This window comes from Balaenoptera physalus, assembly GCF_965194825.1.
Source record: "Balaenoptera physalus genome assembly, chromosome: 10".
Lineage (NCBI taxonomy): Eukaryota > Metazoa > Chordata > Mammalia > Artiodactyla > Balaenopteridae > Balaenoptera > Balaenoptera physalus.
This window is the reverse complement of record NC_138889.1, coordinates 48,977,072-48,996,293: the sequence shown is the minus strand read 5'-3', so window position 1 is coordinate 48,996,293 and position 19,222 is coordinate 48,977,072. Positions and strand designations below refer to the sequence as shown.

At 38.6% G+C, this 19,222-nt stretch overlaps 1 protein-coding gene and 1 long non-coding RNA gene across 4 annotated transcripts in view; one reads left to right on the top strand and one right to left on the bottom strand.

The window, feature by feature from the left end:
* Positions 1 to 697, bottom strand: part of LOC309636779 — a 41,092-nt gene extending 40,395 nt beyond the window's left edge. The window contains exon 1 of the long non-coding RNA XR_014250219.1: positions 454 to 697. This is a non-coding gene — a long non-coding RNA (uncharacterized lncRNA). The remainder of the gene's footprint in view (positions 1 to 453) is intronic.
* A 157-nt stretch (positions 698 to 854) lies between these two features.
* TMEM135 (transmembrane protein 135) overlaps positions 855 to 19,222 on the top strand; it is a 251,260-nt gene continuing 232,892 nt past the window's right edge. For 2 of the 3 annotated variants that reach the window (XM_082410212.1, XM_082410213.1), the window contains exon 1: positions 857 to 1,191. In XM_082410212.1, coding sequence (XP_082266338.1) covers positions 1,051 to 1,191 — 141 coding nt within the window. In that variant the 5' untranslated portion in view covers positions 857 to 1,050. Of the gene's footprint in view, positions 1,192 to 19,222 lie in introns of all 3 variants that reach the window. The other variant, XM_082410211.1, reaches the window with a different exon arrangement.

Genomic DNA, 19,222 nt, shown 5'->3' with positions numbered 1-19,222 from the left:
CTTGACTCCTGAAACTACGATTAAGAAATGTCACGAGATGATGATTAATCCTAGCCTCTTTGTTTTTCCTTTTTAAGAAACCCCTAACTCAAAGACCAAGTGGGAGTGGATCTGAGGCTTGTCTCCCACACCCTTGCTTGGCGCCCTGCAATAAACCTTTACTTTGCTGCAAACACCTCCTGTCAGAGTCTGGCTTTCTGAGCCTGGGGCATGCGAGTCTTTGCTGGGTTACATATTTGGCTGATGAGCACCTGTGATGTATGCTGTAGACCGGACTGCTCAGTGGCCCAGGGTTTGGAGAGGATGACCTACTACTGTCCTTTCCCCAAACAGGAAGTGCAAGAACACAGCTAACAGACTTTTCAAGCCTTCTCAGGCACGGCAGAGCTTAGAAAGCCCAGTAACTGGGAGCAGTGCCGTCCCAACCAGCAGGCAGCCTTAGCTATTTATTACCTGGCACTCGAGGGTAGCAGAGCTGGCAGTTCTGAGGAGGATGGTTGTCCAGGCTCTCCTCCGGCAATCGTCTTCCTCCACCAGCTTCCAACAAAGACATTTAATCCCTTTCTTCCACTGCTCTCAGTTCTACTTGGTTGGGCTTTTAGAGGACAGAGACTGGGGTACAGTGTTACGCAAGTCACCTATCTTTGCACATCTTTCTCGGCGCGCTCGCGCCGGCGCGGAGCTAAAGGAGGGGGCGGCGGGCGCGTGCCCGAGCTGCGCTCTCCTACCTTCTGCTCCCCGCGCTGAGCCGGGCTCCGAGAGGCGGGCGCGCGCCCCGGGCTGAGGCCGCTTGAGGGAGCGCGCACGCTCCGCCTCTCCCCGCCTCCCTGATGCGCGCCCCGCCCCCTTGAGCTGCCGTGCGCCGAGCGCTCAACCTCGGAGGACTTTGGCCCAGAGTAACCCGGCTCGCGTGAGCTTTCCCCTCTATTCCGCACCTACCCCCGGCACGCCCTGAGAGCCCGCGGCGGTTGGGCGCTTGCTGCCCGCCCCTCTTCCTCCCTGCTGAGCTTCGGCTCATCCCCTCCCGGCCCCTGCGCGCGGCTCCTCGTCATGGCGGCCCTCAGCAAGTCCATCCCTCATAACTGCTACGAGATCGGCCACACTTGGCACCCTTCCTGCGGGGTCTCCTTCGTGCAGATCACCAGGGGCGCCCTGGAGGAGTCCCTGAAGATCTATGCCCCCCTGTACTTGGTGAGACCCATCAGCTCCTCCCCCAGGGCGAGTTTAGTGTGGAGAATGGGCCAGGGCGTGCAGTCGTGCTCCGGAGGGGCCCGGGGCACTCGCCCTGTGTCGATTTCTCATTGGGAGGGTCAGGATATTTTTGACGGGGGTGGGTGGGATGGGGGGAGATCGCGAGGGGCGGATATCCCAGAACCTACGGGAGACGGGAGAAGGGGGAGGGGAATTAGAAGTTGAGCTGTCATCTGAATGCCTGTTGGGGAGAAGATGGGTTCCCAACTTCAGGATTAAGTTTGGGGCCCTTAAAATTGTGAGTTCAGAGACCTGCGTTATTTTCCCTCCCTCCTGCCTTGTGGAGAGGTGTTGTAGGTCAGCGAGGCGATGAGAAATGGCCTGCAATCATTCCTCATCTAATTCCCCCTGTTTGGGCGCCCTCCCCAATTTTTTTTTTTTTTTTTAAAGGGCATATTGGACGTCAAGTCCCTGTGGCCTCAGATCTTGTCTCAGTTTGGGATGAGAGGATTGTAGCTTGAGGGTTTTGCAAGTGATTTTGCAAGTTCACAAAGTGGTTGAGATTTTGCTTGGTGTTTTAAAGGGTGGTTCCAGTCTTTGAGTCAGTGAAAATGTTTAGGAGATCTGACTTTATGTCAGGTAGGTCCTTCATTACACAACTTTACCTGTAGGGCAATCTAAGTTTGGAGTTTTAAATAGAGAATACTTGGAAATACGTGTTTGTATCACGGAGAATTGTTAAAGAAGTTTGTTCTAAAATGTTCTCACCAGCATCTCTTTTTTTTCAATAATCTCATCCTTGGTATTAAAGATTTATCACTTTGGCTGTTGAAGTTCATTCTCTCTATTTTCTTGCCCAATAGAGCCTGTGTCCTAAGAAGGCAAAGGTATATTTATTTTTGGTATGTTTTCTAAAAGTTCCATCCAATGTTCAGTGGATGGTCAATTCTTACTTCTCATTGAGTAATGATTTAGATTTATACCCTAATATTCCTGAAGGTGTGTCATGACCATATCTGTAGTACTTCTTGAAAAGTCTGATTATTTATTACAGAGATAACAGAGAAGATGGTAACTTTCTCTGAGCTTGTGGAAGCCAGTTTCATTTGTATTATATATACTTATGCTTTTCAAATTTTAATGTGTGTTAGGAATCCACTGGGGGAGAATGTTAAAATGGGGGTTCTGATTCAGTCGGTCTGGGTGGGGCCTGAGATTCTGCATTTCTAACAAACTCCCAGGTAATATTAATACTTCTGGACCAAGAGCCACAGTTTGAATAGTAAGGATCTAGAGTAAAGGCTGATAATAAACTTATCATTGGAGCTGTGTCTTCCTTGATTTTCTTTGGCCAAGATCCATGTTTATCTGCTTTTCCACATGAATTGTGGCCAGTCCGTAGCTCAATTTTTTTTTTTTTAAATAGAATATCTACACACTTGATTGTGCTCTCGATGTATTAAGTAATACAAAGAGATTGTTCCTTCCCTTAGAGGATTATGAGGTATGTGGGGAGAGAGTTTATGGTATGTAATTTCTCCCTCTGAAAATCCATAGCACTTTTATTGTACCTCACTTTGTTTTTTAAAGGAAGAGATGATGGAATCTTTTTATGTATTTATTTATTTATTTTTGGCTGAGTTGGGTCTTTGTTGCTGGGCGCGGGCTTTCTCTAGTTGCGGCGAGCAGGGTCTACTCTTCGTTGCGGTGTGCGGGCTTCTCATTGCGGTGGATTCTCTTGTTGCGGAGCACCGGCTCTAGGCGTGCGGGCTTCAGTCGTTGTGGCTCGCGGGCTCTTGAGCGCAGGCTCAGTAGTTGTGGCACACGGGTTTAGTTGCTCTGCGGCATGTGGGATCTTCCCGGACCAGGGCTCGAACCCGTGTCCCCTGCATTGGCAGGTGGATTCGTAACCACTGCGCCACCAGGGAAGCCCTGTACCTCACTTATTCATTCATCCATTCATTCAACAACGATTTGTTGAGGGCCTGATGTTTTTCATATTTACAGCCTAGATTATTTACTGGTTATGTTTCCTGATAGGGTAGTTTGGGGGAGCAACAGGAACATGAGCAGTAGAAGCCCAGCTTCTATTCCAGTAGGTGGGCTGGGGGCAAGGGGGGCAAGAAAAGTTTGTGTTTTACCATTATGTCTCCAGCTAGATTCAATACTTCTTGAGGACAAATTCTCGATCTTATTTGGCCTTGTAATATCTGTATTACAAGATAGCTGGGTCGCTATTCAAGAGTGGTTGTGAAGTAAAATTAGTGGGAACTGACCAGTATTTTATTTTAAGTGAAATAGAAGAGAATAGAAACAATTAGAGTCCACTGCAGGTGGTATGGATAAGCATTAGTTCATGACAGTTTTGTTTGTTATATTTGTATGGGTTGATGGGGCTCTTAGAGCATATACCAACACTTTGCTCTTTGTTAGTGTTAGGTAGTTATTGATTAAATGTGTTATCCAGGGTACCAAGATACAAGGTGGTGTGGGAAGAAGTGAGCTTTTAAAAGGGATCAGCCACTTCTGATTTTGAATCTCAGCTTCATCAGTTACTAGCTGTTTGACTTTGTACAAGTTACTTTGTCTTTCTCTGTGAGAATTAAGTGAAATAATGCACTGAAGATGTATCATGTTTTCTGGTTCATAATAGGTCTTGAATAATTCGGCATTTTTTTCTTCCCCATTCCCTCAGTGGCACTTAAGTTAGGTGTGAAGTTCATTGAGGGTGGCTAGGGAGGGCTCCTTGGAAGAAGTAGCATTTGACTTGGGCCTTGAAGATAAGGATGTACAGATATTGATTCATGTATTAGATATTTATAGGACACTTATTCTTAAGGGAACGGAGGGAGAATAGTGTGAATTGAGGCAGAAATCTAAGTGGTTTCGTAAAAGAAGTAGTACGTGTATTGATTGGCTGAAACAGAAGTTTTGTGTATAGCTGTATGAGTAATAACAACTCTTATTTGTTGAACACTCATGTGCTTAAACCTTCACGTATTTTCTCTTATTTAATCCTTGCACAACTCTGTCTTATCTCCATTTCATAGGTAGGAAAACTGAAGGTTAGAGACATTAAGCAGTTTCCAAGATCCAGAACTAGTAAGGGAAAAGAAAGTTTATTTTTATTTATTTTTTGACTCAAAGACTGAAGGCCAGGCTAAAGGTGCCATTGAGATTTTTTTTTTAACAAAGGGGTTACAAGTACAGAATGGTGCTTTCAGATGATGAATCTGGTCGAAATGGGTAGACTGGATTGGAAAGACTGTTTAGGAGTTGATGCAGTAGATTCACTCAAGTGGTAGAAAGAATCAGTTCTCATGGAATCTCACTTTGCAACTTATTAGCAGTGTGATCTTAGGAAAATTATCTCACTTCTTTGAGCCTTAGTCTCCTTGCTTTGCAGAAGATAATTATACCCATCTCTTAGGGCTGTCGTGAGGATTTAAATGGGATAATAGTGTGTTGGAATAGCAGCTATCATGTAGTGGGGCCCTAATCAAGCGTTGCTGTTATTAAAATAGTGCATTCGTTATGATCTGTGTGTCCACCTCCAGTTAGAATGGTGGTTTGTATTCAGAACTAGCACAGAACTTCAGTAGGTGTTTCAGTAAGTGTCTGAATGAGTGCAGGTATGAATGAATGAATTCATGAATAATTCAGGAGTGAGGAGATAGTATTTGGCAGGTCTAAGGTAGCGGCAGAGAGAATGGAAGGGCAGTTTTAGAGGCATTTCACAGGAGAGGCATTTCATAGGAAGAACGAACAGGACTTTAGAGACTGAGAATATTAGGGCAGTGTGAGGGCTTGTTTATGCTTCCAGGATTTCAAGTCTGATGCTGTTGCCATCATTGATAGAAAAGGAGAAGTTTAAGGGAAGCTGGCTTGGGGGAAAATTTTAGTCAAGAGTGTTTTCTGGAGCCTATATATATATCTGCTTTTATATCTGCTTTTCATTTGAAATATTACCATGTGTGTTGTACTAAACTGATTCCTTTTGTTCCTTTCAGGTTTACTCTCTTTTTAAAAAAAAAATTTTTTTTTTAAATTTATTTATTTATTTATCTGGCTGCGCCTGGTCTTAGTTGTGGCACGTGGGATCTTCATTGTGGTGTGTGGGATCATTTTTTTTTTTTATGTGGACCATTTTTGAAGTCTTTATTGAATTTGTTACAATATTGCTTCTTTTTTTTTTAATGTTTTGTTTTGGCTGCGAGGCAGTGGAGTCTTAGCTCCCTGACCAGGGATCGAACCCGCACCCCCTGCATTGGAAGGCGAAGTCTTAACCACTGGGCCACCAGGGAAGTCCCACGCGGGATCTTTTAGTTGTGGCATGCGGGATCTTTAGTTGCGGCATGCGAACTCTTAGTTGCGGCATGTGAACTCTTAGTTGCGGCACGTGGGATCTAGTTTCCTGACCAGGGATTGAACCCGGGCCCCCTGCGTTGGGAGCATGGGGTCTTAGCTACTGGACCACCAGGGAAGTCCCCAGGTTTACTCTCTTGTTCTATACATCTGCTCTCATGCTTTTCTCATCTTGGTATCTACAGCTGTTCTTGGTATTCACCTTCTAATACTTAAACCATGTTGAAATGTAGATGGACTGTTCCTTTTCACAGTGAATCTATGTGTTTTCACGATTTGTAAAAAACATCATCTTCAATTTACTTGATGTAGTTTTTTTTTTAAAAAAGAATCCTACATATGTTGTAATGTATGCTAATAATTTATGTATGTACCAAAAATGTATTTCAGGAAGCTGTATTTTGAATATAGTTATTGCCACGCATTCACAATAAGTGGTACCCATCACTACACACATTCACATGAAACAGTTGTTAAACTGTTTAAATCCTTGACTACCACTAAAATTAATGAAAGCATAGTACCCTTGGTACTTTGTGGCAAATTTAGAATACACAGTTGCCCATTTAGGAGGATGGATTCTATGCTGTTCAAATTCTTAGGTGCCTTTTCTAAAAGGAAAGCTTGTTCAGTTGTCTCAGGTGGTTCTAAGATCTTTCTTATGTTTTTCCTGGTGTCTTTCCACAGGACCTCCAGATTAGGGTACTGGCATTTATCGTTAGCTGACTTCAGAGTAGAACCTTTCACACTTTTGGGAAGGAATGATTTAAAAACCTGCTTCTTCAGCGACCTTCAGATGTTTACACCCTTCTTCAGAGTATAAAAATGTTTACTTAATATTTACTCCCCTTGAATTTTATAATCTTAACAGACTTGTTAGAGTGTAAGTTCATAAACACTTAAGCAGGAGTTGGATTTCTTAGGAATAAAAAAACCCAGCAACTTATGGACAGTCTTTAGTTGCGAAAGGCTTGAAAACCATTGACTAAAATTTCAGTGATGGAGTTTTTTTTTTTTTTTTTTAAATGTTCTCACACAGTTTTATTTTATGGAAAAAATGGTAATTCTACAAAACTTCTCAAGCTTAACTCCACTTACAAGATGGTGTTCAGATTTCTGTATTTCAGTATGACTTAGGAGGCAGGATCCTAGATTCTGGGATCAAATTGCCTATGTTAGAATTCTAGCTCACTACTTACTAGCTGGGTAACCTCAGACAAATTACCTAACTACTCTAAGCCTCAGTTTCGGTAAATTTTAACTCTGGAGGCCCTGGTAAGGATTAAATGTGGCATAATATATGAAGTGCTTCTGGCACGTAGTGTGCACTGAGTTTTTAAAGGCAGTGTTTTAGCAGGTAGAGAAAATGAGTCCAGCAATGAGACTTTTTGAAATTTTTGGTAATAGGCCATTTGTTTTTGTTTTTTACTTAAAAAAAGAGAGAGACTAAAGTCATTAAGGAATACAAGCTGCTGAGAATATTTGAATTATTTGACATTTGGAGATCATGGCATTTGTAAGTATGATGGATTAATTCCCCTTTGATTTTTCCCTGAGTCCTACTTTAGGGGTGGAGGTGAGGGGCTCATTTTATTTTTCTAGTCAATAAGTAAATGATGATTCTTTTACAAGATTTGTTATTATCTCTTTGGAGGTGTAACAGTCATTTGGTCTTTGTCTTTCAAATGAGCAATTAAATGATGAGTTTTCCTATTCATCAACAAGAGATTGGGAGTGTGTTGAACTTGTTTTTCTATGTGACTTCTTGGTATTCTTTGGCTGATCTCTGTTGGGTGCAAAGCACACTTCCAGCACATTACTTCTAGTTGAAAGTTGAAGACATATTGTACTAAACACTTTCATAACTCACCCTTTTCTGTAGTAGATATATCTATCTGAGTATAGCTGGCCAAATCTTCTTTACTATTGTTTGCCCCTTTAGTTATCCTAAATCGGGGATAAAAATTAATAAATCTTGGAATATAGAATCTAAATAATTATGATCCATTGCTGTTCATGTTTCTGAGTCAGTAGATTCTTATTAAAATTGATATTTGGTTGATTTAAAAAAATTTTAAAGCCTTCAACAAATCCTTAATAAGTATTTTTCAGTGTCGGCATTAGTTCCTTTTGCCTTGTCACTAGAAAATTCTTTTCAAATCAAATGGAGTGGTCCTCTATCTGGGAAAGTTTATCCTCTTCAATAGAATAGTTCATTTCGGTAGAGAGAGAAGCACACCTGGAGAAGTTAGGGATCCAGATCCACTCTGGTCATCCCTGCGGTGACAGATTTTTCCATTGGATTGCCTTCATAACTAACTCTCTAGTTGATTTACTGTGGTACAGATTATTTTGAATAACCAGACCTCTTATTTACTATTTAGAAAATTATATTTTTCATGAACTTTTGACTCATTAAAACATTTTTATGATTATTTGCTGATAAACATTGATGAAAAAATATACACAAATGGAGGGGAGACGATTTGATGATTAGGTTTAGTAATATTATATATCTGAACCTTGATGGTTAGCATTGGAATATTTGTCCCCTATTCATTTACCAGTTATTTATTGAGTCTGCTATTTGCAGGCTGCTGTGTATAGCAGCTGTGTGCTATGTGGTATGGTGGAAAATAAAAAAAAGTGAATGGGACATACTTCTTATACTGTAAGAAGGAGGGGAGACTAGGCATGTATTATCCTGTAATAAAATTCATTGAGATAAATACCATAAGGTACATATTAAAGTGGTTTGAGAGATGGAGGTAGAAGATCATATCTGGCTGGGGAGATAAGGGGAAACTTAATGAGAGAGATGGCATTTTAGTGGCCTTGAAGGGAAAACAGGATTTGGAAAGGTAGAAATAGGTGGGGGATAAGGGAGAAGAATGGCTTGAACAAAGACATTCAGGTAGAATAGGATATGGTGTGCTTTGGGGAATGGCAGGTGGAATTTGGACGTTATTTGTTGTAGTAGGTGATCGCTAAAGGTGGCCAACAGAGGTAGTATGCTTGAAGTTATTTCATAAAGCTTAATCTGGCAGTGGTCTATAGAAATCTTGGATTCAGTGACTCACGTAAAGCAGGGGGAGGAATCCAATGAAGCTATAAGATTTTAAGCCTCGTTTATTGGAATATGTGCAAGGTAGTGCTTTGGAAAAAATATCTTCAGTGAAATATGCTGGATTGCATTGGGGCATATTGGGTTTTAGCTACTAGTACGATATCTGGGTGGAAAATGACCAAGAGGCATTGAGAAATGGAGAGTTGCTGTTCTAGGGAAAAGGTGGGGATAGAGATTTAGGTTTCGTCTCTATTCTTATGACATATTCTTTATGTCGTAAGATAGAGATGAAAGTTGAAGCCCTGGTAAGTCAACAAGGAAGAGAGGTCTTTAGGTCAGCAAGGGTTTAGAAAGAGAAGACAACTTGAATGCTCATTTTTGGAGTGGAGGAAAAAAAAAAAGAAGCAGTCAGAGAGGTATGAAGAGATGGAGAAGAGAGACTGTTGCAGAGAAGTGTTGAGCAGGGAGTTTTTGGAGGTATTGTTAAGAGGTGGGAAGAGCGTGGGCTTGAATCTCAGTCCTGCCACTTACTAGCTTTGTGACCTTGAGCGAGTCTCTTAACATATGTGTTAACCTCAGTGTTCTCATCTGTAAAATGGGGGTCAAATGCCTATCTCATGTCTTTTAAAAATGTGAATCAGAACAATCCAGTGGCTTTCCATCTCAGAAAATGTGAAATCTTTGCCATGGCTGTTGCTTGATTGCATTTCATACCATTTTTCCCTTTGCTTATTCACCTCCATCCAGATATAATTACATGATTTATTTTATATTTTTGAATCTAAGTTTTGTTATTTAGGATGGAGAGCTCTTGATTTCTGAGGAATAAATTGGACAACAGATTGTTAAAAAATGAACATGTCTGTGGAGTAAATGAATGTAATATGGCTTCCTCTTTTTGAGTTATGACTTTGAGGAAAAAAAACTTGCCTCAAATTTGTGCATAAGCAATATACATGTAAGTGGTTATTTTTATTGATTATGACAAGACAACCTGGATCGAAAGGCTGGAACACAAACTTATGTTCCATAGATCTACCTGTATAAGGTTTGATAGTGATAAAAAATGTGTAAGACTTTAATAATAGATTTATAATTTATTCATTAAGTATTTATTGAATATGTACCAGGCCTGTGCTAGGTGATAATTTGAGAAGGGGAGTTAACTGAAGTGACTGCTTAATAAAGAGCTAAATAAGGTTTTGGAAAGTCTTTTCAAAATGTATTGGTAGGGACTTCCCTGGTGGCGCAGTGTTTAAGAATCCATCTGCCAATGCAGGGGACATGGGTTCGAGCCCTGGTCCGGGAAGATCCCACATGTCGCGGAGCAGCTAAGCCCGTGCGCCACAACTACTGAGCCTGCGTTCTAGAGCCCACGAGCCACAACTACTGAGCCCGTGTGTCACAACTACTGAAGCCCACGTGCCCAGAGCCTGTGCTCCACAACAAGAGAAGCCACCGCAATGAGAAGCCTGCGCACCGCAACGAAGAGTAGCCCCTGCTTGCCACAACTAGAGAAGCCTGCGTGCAGCAATGAAGACCCAATGCAGCCAAAAATAAATAAATAAATAAATTTATACAAAATGTATTGGTACAAGCAATCCCACTCCTGGGCATATATCTGGAGAAAACCATAATTCAAAAGGATACATGCACCCCAGTGTTCATTGTAGCACTATTTACAATAGCCAGAACATGGAAGCAACCTAAATGTCCACTGACAGAGGAATGGATAAAGAAGATGTGATACATACATACCATGGAATATTACTCAGCCACAAAAAAGAACGAATAATGCCATTTGCAGCAACATGGATGGACCTAGAGATTGTCATACTGAGTGAAGTAAGTCAGACAAAGAAAGACAAATATCATATGATATCGCTTGTGTGTGGAATCTAAAAAAAATGGTACAAATGAACCTATTTACAAAACAGAAACTGAGTCGCAGATGTAGAAAACAAACTTATGGTTACCAAAGGGGAAAGGGGGGGGAATAAATTGGGAGATTGGGATTGACATATACACGCTGCTGTATATAAAAGATAAGAACATACTGTATAGCACAGGGAACTATATTCATTGCTCCGTAATGACCTTTTTGGGAATGGAGTCTAGAAGAGAGTGGATATATATATGATTCACTTTGCTGTACAGCAGAAACTAACACAACATTGTAAATCAACTATACTCCAATAAAGAAATTTAATTAAAAATGTATTGGTACAGTTTTTCATTACTTACATAATATAGTGAATGTGAAATATATTTACATCCCCAAGGACTATACTGGGCACATAGTAATGCATATTAGTTGATGCTTTGATGATTAAGGTTGATAAACTATTTTATCATAACAGTGGTATTTTATTAAAGATTTGTTTGTTTGTTTTTTTAAAATTAATTAATTAATTTATTTTTACTTTTGGCTGTGTTGGGTCTTTGTTTCTGTGCGAGGGCTTTCTCTAGTTGCGGCAAGCGGGGGCCACTCTTCATCGCGGTACGCGGGCCTCTCACTATCGCGGCCTCTCTTGTTGCGGAGCACAGGCTCCAGACGCGCAGGCTCAGTAGTTGTGGCTCACGGGCTTAGTTGCTCCGCGGCATGTGGGATCTTCCCAGAGCAGGGCTCGAACCCGTGTCCCCTGCACTGGCAGGCAGACTCTCAACCACTGTGCCACCAGGGAAGCCCCCTAAAGATTTGTTTTAATCTCTGTTGATCTGAGGTCAGACTTTTAAATTGTCTTTTGATTTATCACTATCTTAGCTTTCTTTCTACTAATTGATCTCCCCTAAAAGACTGTTGTGATTTTTTGGGTGTATTTTTTCCTTCATGTTTAGTGTGAGATGTATCTGTTTCATCTGAGGAAACTAGGAGTGTAGTTAATAAGTATTTGTTAATGAGCCTGATTTATGAGTGAATCAAATTGGTACTGTAAACTGATGTTACAAATTGTATATGAGGCTCTCTCCTTCTTTAGATATGCTTGAGGAGAATCAATTGAGGTGAATGAATGCAGATTTTAAGCAATTTTGCTTTCAGCAGCATTGAAAAATATTAATTGAAATGAATGTATGTGTGAAAAAAGAGTATGAAAAGAAGGAAGAATGCTGGCTCAAGTATCATCAGGTTTGAGCAGGTTCCTTTTATAAGAATGCTGAATTTACAGTGTTTTCAACTTGCTATCATTTATTTTGTATAGTCTTTTGACTCATTACATGTGTCAGGTTGCTTTGATTTCTTGATTCTAACTAGATCCTTGGAGTTTGGATTGTCACTAGTCCAGTTTGGGAGTTGCCCTGAAGGATTCAGTAGCTACTGGCAATGATGGAAGGAGACTTATTCTGATCATTTTTGATTTCTAAACCCTGAAAAAAGTAGACACGGGGCCATCTTTTTCAGACCTATTTCTTAGAAACTCTCAAGCCCGGGAGACACTGAATTTCAGAGTGTGCTCATAGTTCCATTTGGAGCCCAGGGAGTGTTACTGTAACTGTATTTACTATGAATCTTCATTTTCTCTCTCTTTCCTATCCTCACTTTACTCTTCAAATATTGCAGATTGCCTACAGTGTGTCAGAAATACAGGGGTAGGGGGAACAAGATGTATGTGGGCATTACAGTTAAGGGGGAAGATAAGAAGATAAAAGAAATATACAAAAAATTATTTCAACTGTGGTAAGTGCTAATAAGAAGTACAGGACGTTACTAGAGAGTGTTACATGAGGTGGGTTGAGAAGGCTTTCCCAACGAAGTAACATAGTGAGTATATGAATATATACATGTATTAAGTGAATATGTATTAGGCTTAACATTTATAACCCAAATTTTAGTGTGAGATAATTCAGAGAAATGAGAAGCAGTTACTTTACAGAGAGATTATTTAACGATTTCTTAAAACCAGTATCCTGGGCAAGAATTTGATTTCTTTCCTTTTGACTTCGGTCTTTACTTAAACTTGAAGCCAAAGGCAGTAATGAAACAGCTTAGATCATACAAATACCTTGATTAACAGATTCTCTGAAATTGAACCTCCTTCTAATAAAAATCTGTATTTTAAGTTAAGGTAGTCAGAAATTTTCAGTTACAAATGTTAGAAAAACTATTTTAATCTCTATTTGTCTTCACTGATTTAAAGGTAAATCAAGGTTGTTTTAGACAAAATTGTCTAAAGGTCTGGGAAGTTAAACATCTTTTTAAAGCATTCCTTTTCTGTGCTCTTTTGTCTTTTTCACGTGGTTAAATTTATGGTTAAATTTCTTTTCTGGTTTAAATAGGTGGTCAGGGTTATCCCCATCAGAAAATAGTAAGGGATTTTATATTTGTTAAATAGTTGACGGGCTAATCGTTAGACTTCAGTGTGGGTGAGTTTTAGCAAATCTGTGAGTACAAGTACAGTTTAAACCGTTTGAGAATCGCTTTGTCTTCTGTTAAAAAATTTTCATATAACAACAGATGGTGAGGCAGTTTGGTATTTTTTAGCAACATAGTCCCCTGATATCTGTGGTTTCTTCTCTTGCTCAAATTGTCCCTACTTCTTTGACTTGAAGTCTTAGTTTGCTAGAGTTCTATTTTAAGGATTCAATTCAATACACACGATATTCTCATTGGAGAGACTGGAATGTATGTACATACCTTCTGTTTTTCATCTGAATATAGTTCTTCAGTAGGAAGTGTATTATTTGAATTTTTCTTCATTAATTAAAGTATTTCACATTAGAGCCCATGATACTTGTACTTATGTATGCAGAAGATGGCAGGTTATGAAAAATGTTTTGGTTTAAGATTATAGTATTGCATGGAGAGTTATAGCAATAAGTTGAAGTAACAGGTGTGTGTTTTCAAGACTATCCCTACATTACCAAAAATATTAATATTACTTAGTTTAGAACATGGCTGTAATATACTCAGGACTCAATCTGAGTTTTGTTCTTGATCATATTTTGTCTCAATATTATATCTAAAGTGTATTTTCAGGTTTATCTTTAGAGCCTATGTCAACTTCCTTATAAATTTCAAAGTGGCCCTTTTATTGAGGGTAGATGATTATAAACTTAATGGTCATCACTGAAACCTGATGGTATGATTTTCATTACAGGGAGGTTTAAGTAGATAAGGAAACTTTGGAAAATTTGCTTGTATTCTCTGGCATATATTAGTAACAAAGTTGCCCTAGTTTTTTAAAAATTCTATTATTATTTTAAAAACTAAAAATTTTATATTTTATTGAAGTATAGTTGATTTACAATATTAGTTTCAGGTGTACAACACAGTGATTCAAACTTTTTATAGGTTATACTCCATTTAAAGTTATTTTAAAATATTGGTTATATTCCCTGTGATGTATAATATATCCTTGTAACTTATTTATTTTATTTTATTTAAAAAACATTTATTTATTTATATGGCTGAGCCGAGTCTTAGTTGTGGCACGCGGGATCTTTAGTTGAGGCATACAGGATCCAGTTCCCTGACCAGAGATCGAACCCGGGCCCCCTGCATTGGGAGCGTGGGGTCTTAACTGGTGGACCACCAGGGAAGTCCCAGCTTATTTATGTTATATGTAGTAGTTTGTACCTCTTAATCCCTTACTCATGTCTTGCCTCTACTCCTTTCCTTCTTCTCAGTGGTAACCACTATTTTGTTCTCTATATCTGTGAGTCTATTTCTGCTATATTCATTCCTTTGTTTTTTTTAGATTCCATATATAAGTGATAACATACAGTATTTGTCTTTCTCTGTCTGACTTATTTCACTAAGCATAATACCCTCCAGATCCACCCATGTTGTTGCAAATGGCATAATTTCATTCTTTTTTATGACTGAGTTCTTTATTCATTCATCTGTTGATGGACACTTAGGTTGCTTCCATATCTTGGCTATTGTAAATAATGTTGCAGTGAACATTGGGGTGCATTTATCTTTCTGAATTGGTGTTTTTGTTTCCTTCAGATGTATACCCAGGAGTGGAATTGCTGGGTCGTATGGTAGTTCTATTTTTAGTTTTTTGAGGGACCTTCACACTGTTTTCCATAGTGGCTACACCAATTTACATCCCCACCAACAGTGTACTAGGGTTACCTTTTCTCTACATCCTCACCCACATTTGTTATTTTTGTCTTTTTGATGATGGCCATTCTGACAGATGTGAGGTGATACCATTGTGGTTTTGATTTGCATTTCTCTGATGGATTAGTGATGTTGAGCATCTTTTTATGTGCCTGTTGGCCATCTATATGTCTTCTCTGGGAAAATTTATATGTAGGTCTTCTGCCCATTTTTTTAAAAATTTAAAAAATATATTTTTATTTTTTGGCTGCTCTGTGTGGCATTTGGGATCTTAGTTCCCCGACCATGGGTCGAACCTGTGCCTCCTGCAGTGGAAGTGCGGAGTCTTAACCACTGGATCACTAGGGAAGTCCCTTCTGCCCATTTTTTAAATTGGATTGTTTGTTTTTTGATATTGAGTTGTATGTGCCGTTTATGTATTTGGATATTAACCCCTTTGTGGTCATATTATTTGCAAGTATTTTCTCCCATTCAGTAGATTGTCTTCGTTTTGTCAGTGGTTTCCTTTGCTGTGCAAAAACTTTCAAGTTTATTAGGTCCTATTTTATTTTTGCCTTTGTTTCCTTTGCCTTAGGAGACAGATCAAAAAAACAATTGCTACGATTTATATCAAAGAGTGTTCTGCCTCTGTTTTCTCCTAGGAGTTTTAAGGTTTCTGGTCTTACATTTAGGTCTTTAATCCACTTTGAGGTTATTTTTGTATGTGGTATGAGAAAACATCTTAATTTCATTCATTTACACGCAGCTATCCAGTTTTCCCAGAACCACTAATTGAAGAGACTGTCATTTCCCCATTGTATAATCTTGCCTCCTTTGTCATAGATTAATTGACCATAAATGTGTGGATTTATTTCCGGGCTATTTATTCTGTTCCATTGATGTATTTGTCTGTTTTTTTGCCAGTACCATACTGTTTTGATTACTGTAGCTCTGTAGTGTAGTTTGAAGTTAGGGAGGTGATCCCTTCAGCTTTGTTCTTTCTCAAGATTGCTTGGCTATTCAGGGTCTTATGTGGTTCCGTATACATTTTAGGATTATTCTAGTTCTGTGAAAAATGTCATGGATATTTTGATAAATCTGTAGATTGCTTTGGGTAGTATGGTCATTTTAATAATATTAATTCTTCCAATCCTTGAACATGGGATTGCTTTCCATTTCTGTATCATCTTCAGTTTCCTTTGTCAGTGTTTTATAGTTTTCAGAGGATAGGTCTTTCACCTCCATGGTTAAGTTTATTCCTAGATATTTTGTTCTTTTTGATGCAATTTTTAAATTTAATTTTTATTTTATATTGGAGTATAGTTGATTTACAATATTGTCTTAGTTTCAGGTATATGGCAAAGTGATTCAGTTATACATATACATATATTAATTCTTTTTCAGATTCTTTTCCCATATAGGTTATTACATAATATTGAGTAGAGGACTTCCCTGGTGGCACAGTGGTTAAGAATCCGCCTGCCAATGCAGGGGACATGGGTTTGAGCCCTGGTCTGGGAAGATCCCACATGCTGTGGAGCAACTAAGTCTGTGCACCACAAATACTGAGCCTGTGTTCTAGAACCTGCGAGCCACAACTAGTGAGCCTGTGTGCCACGACCACTGAAGCCTGTGCACTTAGAGCCCGTGCTCTGCAACAAGAGAAGCCACCGCAATGAGAAACCTGTGCACTGCAATGAAGAGTAGCCCCCGCTCGCCACAACTAGAGAAAGCCTGTGTGCAGCAACAAATACCCAATGCAGCCAAAAAAAATAAATAAATAAGTAAATTTATTTAAAAGATATATATATATTGAGTAGAGTTCCCTGTGCTATACAGTAGGTACTTGTTGATTATCTGTTTTATATATAGTAGTGTGTATATATTAATTCCAAACTCCTAATTTATCCCTTCCCCTAACCTTTCACTTTGGAAACCATAAATTTGTTTTCGCAGTCTGTGAGTCTGTTTCTGTTTTGTAAATAAGTTCATTTGCATCATTTTTTTTAGATTCCACATATAAGTGACATCATATGATATTTGTCATTCTCTGTCTGACTTACTTCACTTAGTATGATAATCTCTAGGTCCATCCATGTCACTGCAAATGGCATTATTTCATCCTTTTTTATTGCTGAGTAATATTCCATTGTTTATATGTACCACATCTTCTTTATCCATTTGTCTGTCAGTGGGCATTTAGGTTGCTTCCACGACCTGGCTATTGTAAATAGTGCTGCAATGAACATTGGGGTGCATGTGTCTTTTTGAATTATGGTTTTCTCTGGGTATATGCCCAGTAGTGGGATTGCTGAGTCATATGGTAGTTCTATTTTTAGTTTTTTAAGGAACCTCCATACTGATCTCCATAGTGGTTGTACCAATTTACATTCCCACCAACGGTGTAGGAGGATTCCCTTTTCTCCACACCCTCTCCAGCATTTACTGTTTGTAGACTTTTTGATGATGGCCATTCTGACCAGGGTGAGGATACCTCACTGTAGTTTTGATTTGCATTTCTCTAATAATTAGTGATGTTGAGCAGCTTTTCATGTGCTTCTTGGCCATCTGTATGTCTTCTTTGGAGAAATGTCTATTTAGATCTCCTGCCCATTTTTTGACTGGGTTGTTTGTTTTTATGATATTGAGCTGTATGAGCTGTTTATATATTTTGGAAATTAATCCCTAGTTGGTAGCATTGTTTGCAAATATTTTCTTCCAGTTCATAGGTTGTCTTTTCATTTTGTTTATGATTTCCTTTCCTTTTAAGTTTAGTTTGGTCCTATTTGTTTATTTTTGTTTTTGTTTCCATTACTCTAGGAGAAGGATCCAAAAAAATACTGCTGCAGTTTACATCAAAGTGTTCTGCCTATGTTTTCCTCTAGGAGTTTTATAGTATCTCATCTTACATTTAGGTCTTTAATCCATTTTGAGTTTATTTTTGTGTATGGTGTTAGAGAATGTTCTAATTTCATTCTTTTACATGTAGCTGGACAGTTTTCCCAGCGCCACTTATTGAAGAGTGTCTTTTCTCCATTGTGTATTCCTGCCTCCTTTGTTGTAGATCAATTGACCATAGGTACATGGGTTTATTTCTGGACTTTCTATCCTGTTCCATTGATCTATATTTCTGTTTTTGTGCCAGTACCATACTGTTTTGATGACTGTAGCTTTGTAGTATAGTCTGAAGTCAAGGAGACTGATTCCTTCAGTACCTTTTTTCTTTCTCAGGATTGCTTTGGCTATTTGGGGTCTTTTGTGTTTCCATACAAATTTAAATTTTTTTTTGTTCTAGTTCTGTGAAAAATGCCATCGGTAATTTGATAGGGATTGCATTGAATCTGTAGATTGCCTTGGGTAGTATAGTCATTTTGACAATATTGATTCTTTTAATCCAAGAACATGGTATATCTTTCCATTTTAAATGGGATTGTTTTCTTGATTTCTCTTTCTTATAGTTCATTATTAGTGTATAGGAAAGCAACAGATTTCTGTATATTAATCTTTTATCCTGCAGGTTTACTGAATTCATTTATTAGTTCTAATAGTTTTTTGTTGGAGACTTTAGGGTTTTCTATATACAGTCTCATGTCATCTGCAAATAGTGACCATTTACATTTTCCTTTCCAGTTTGGATGCCTTATATTTCTTTTTCTTGTCTTATGGCTGTGGCTAGAACTTCCAATACTGTGTTAAATAGAAGTGGTAAGAGTGAGCATCCATGTCCCTGAATTAGAGGAAAAGCTTTCAGCTTTTCATCACTGAGTATGATGTTAGCTGTGCATTTGTCATAGATGGCCTTTACTATGTTGAGATGTGTTCTCTCTATACCAACTTTGATGAGAGTTGTTTTATCATGAATGGATGTTCAGTTTTGCCAGATGCTTTTTCTATATCTATTGAGATGATCATGTGATTTTTATCCTTTTGTTAATGTGGTGTATCACATGGCATGATTTGTGGATATTGAACCATCCTCGCATCCCTGGAATAAGTCCCAGTGATCATGGAGTAAGATCCTTTTTATATATTGTTGAATTAAGTTTGCTCATATTTTGTTCAGGAGTTTTGCATCTGTGTTCATCAGTGATATTCACCTGTAATTTTTTTATAGTGGTTTTGGTATCAAGGTAGTGGTGGCCTCATAGAATAAATTTTGGCTGTGTTCCCTTTTCTTTAATTTTTTGGAATAGTTTGAGAAGGATAGATATTAGCTCCTCTTTATATGTTTGGTAGGAGTCCTCTGTGAAGCCATCTGGTCCTGGACTTTTGTTTGCTAGGAAGTGTTTTTTGTTTTGTTTTGTTTTTTTAATTACTATTTCAATTTCATTACTAGTGATTGATCTGTTCAGATTGTCTGTTTCTTCCTGATTCAGTCTTGGAAGATTGTATGTTTCTAGAAATACATTCATATCTTCTAGGTTGTCCAATTTGTTGGCATATAACTGTTAGTAGTATTTTCTCATGATTTTTTTTGTATCTCTGTGATATTGGTTGTTATTTCTCCTCTTTTGCTTCTTATTTTGTTTATTTGAATCCTCTCTTTTTTTCTT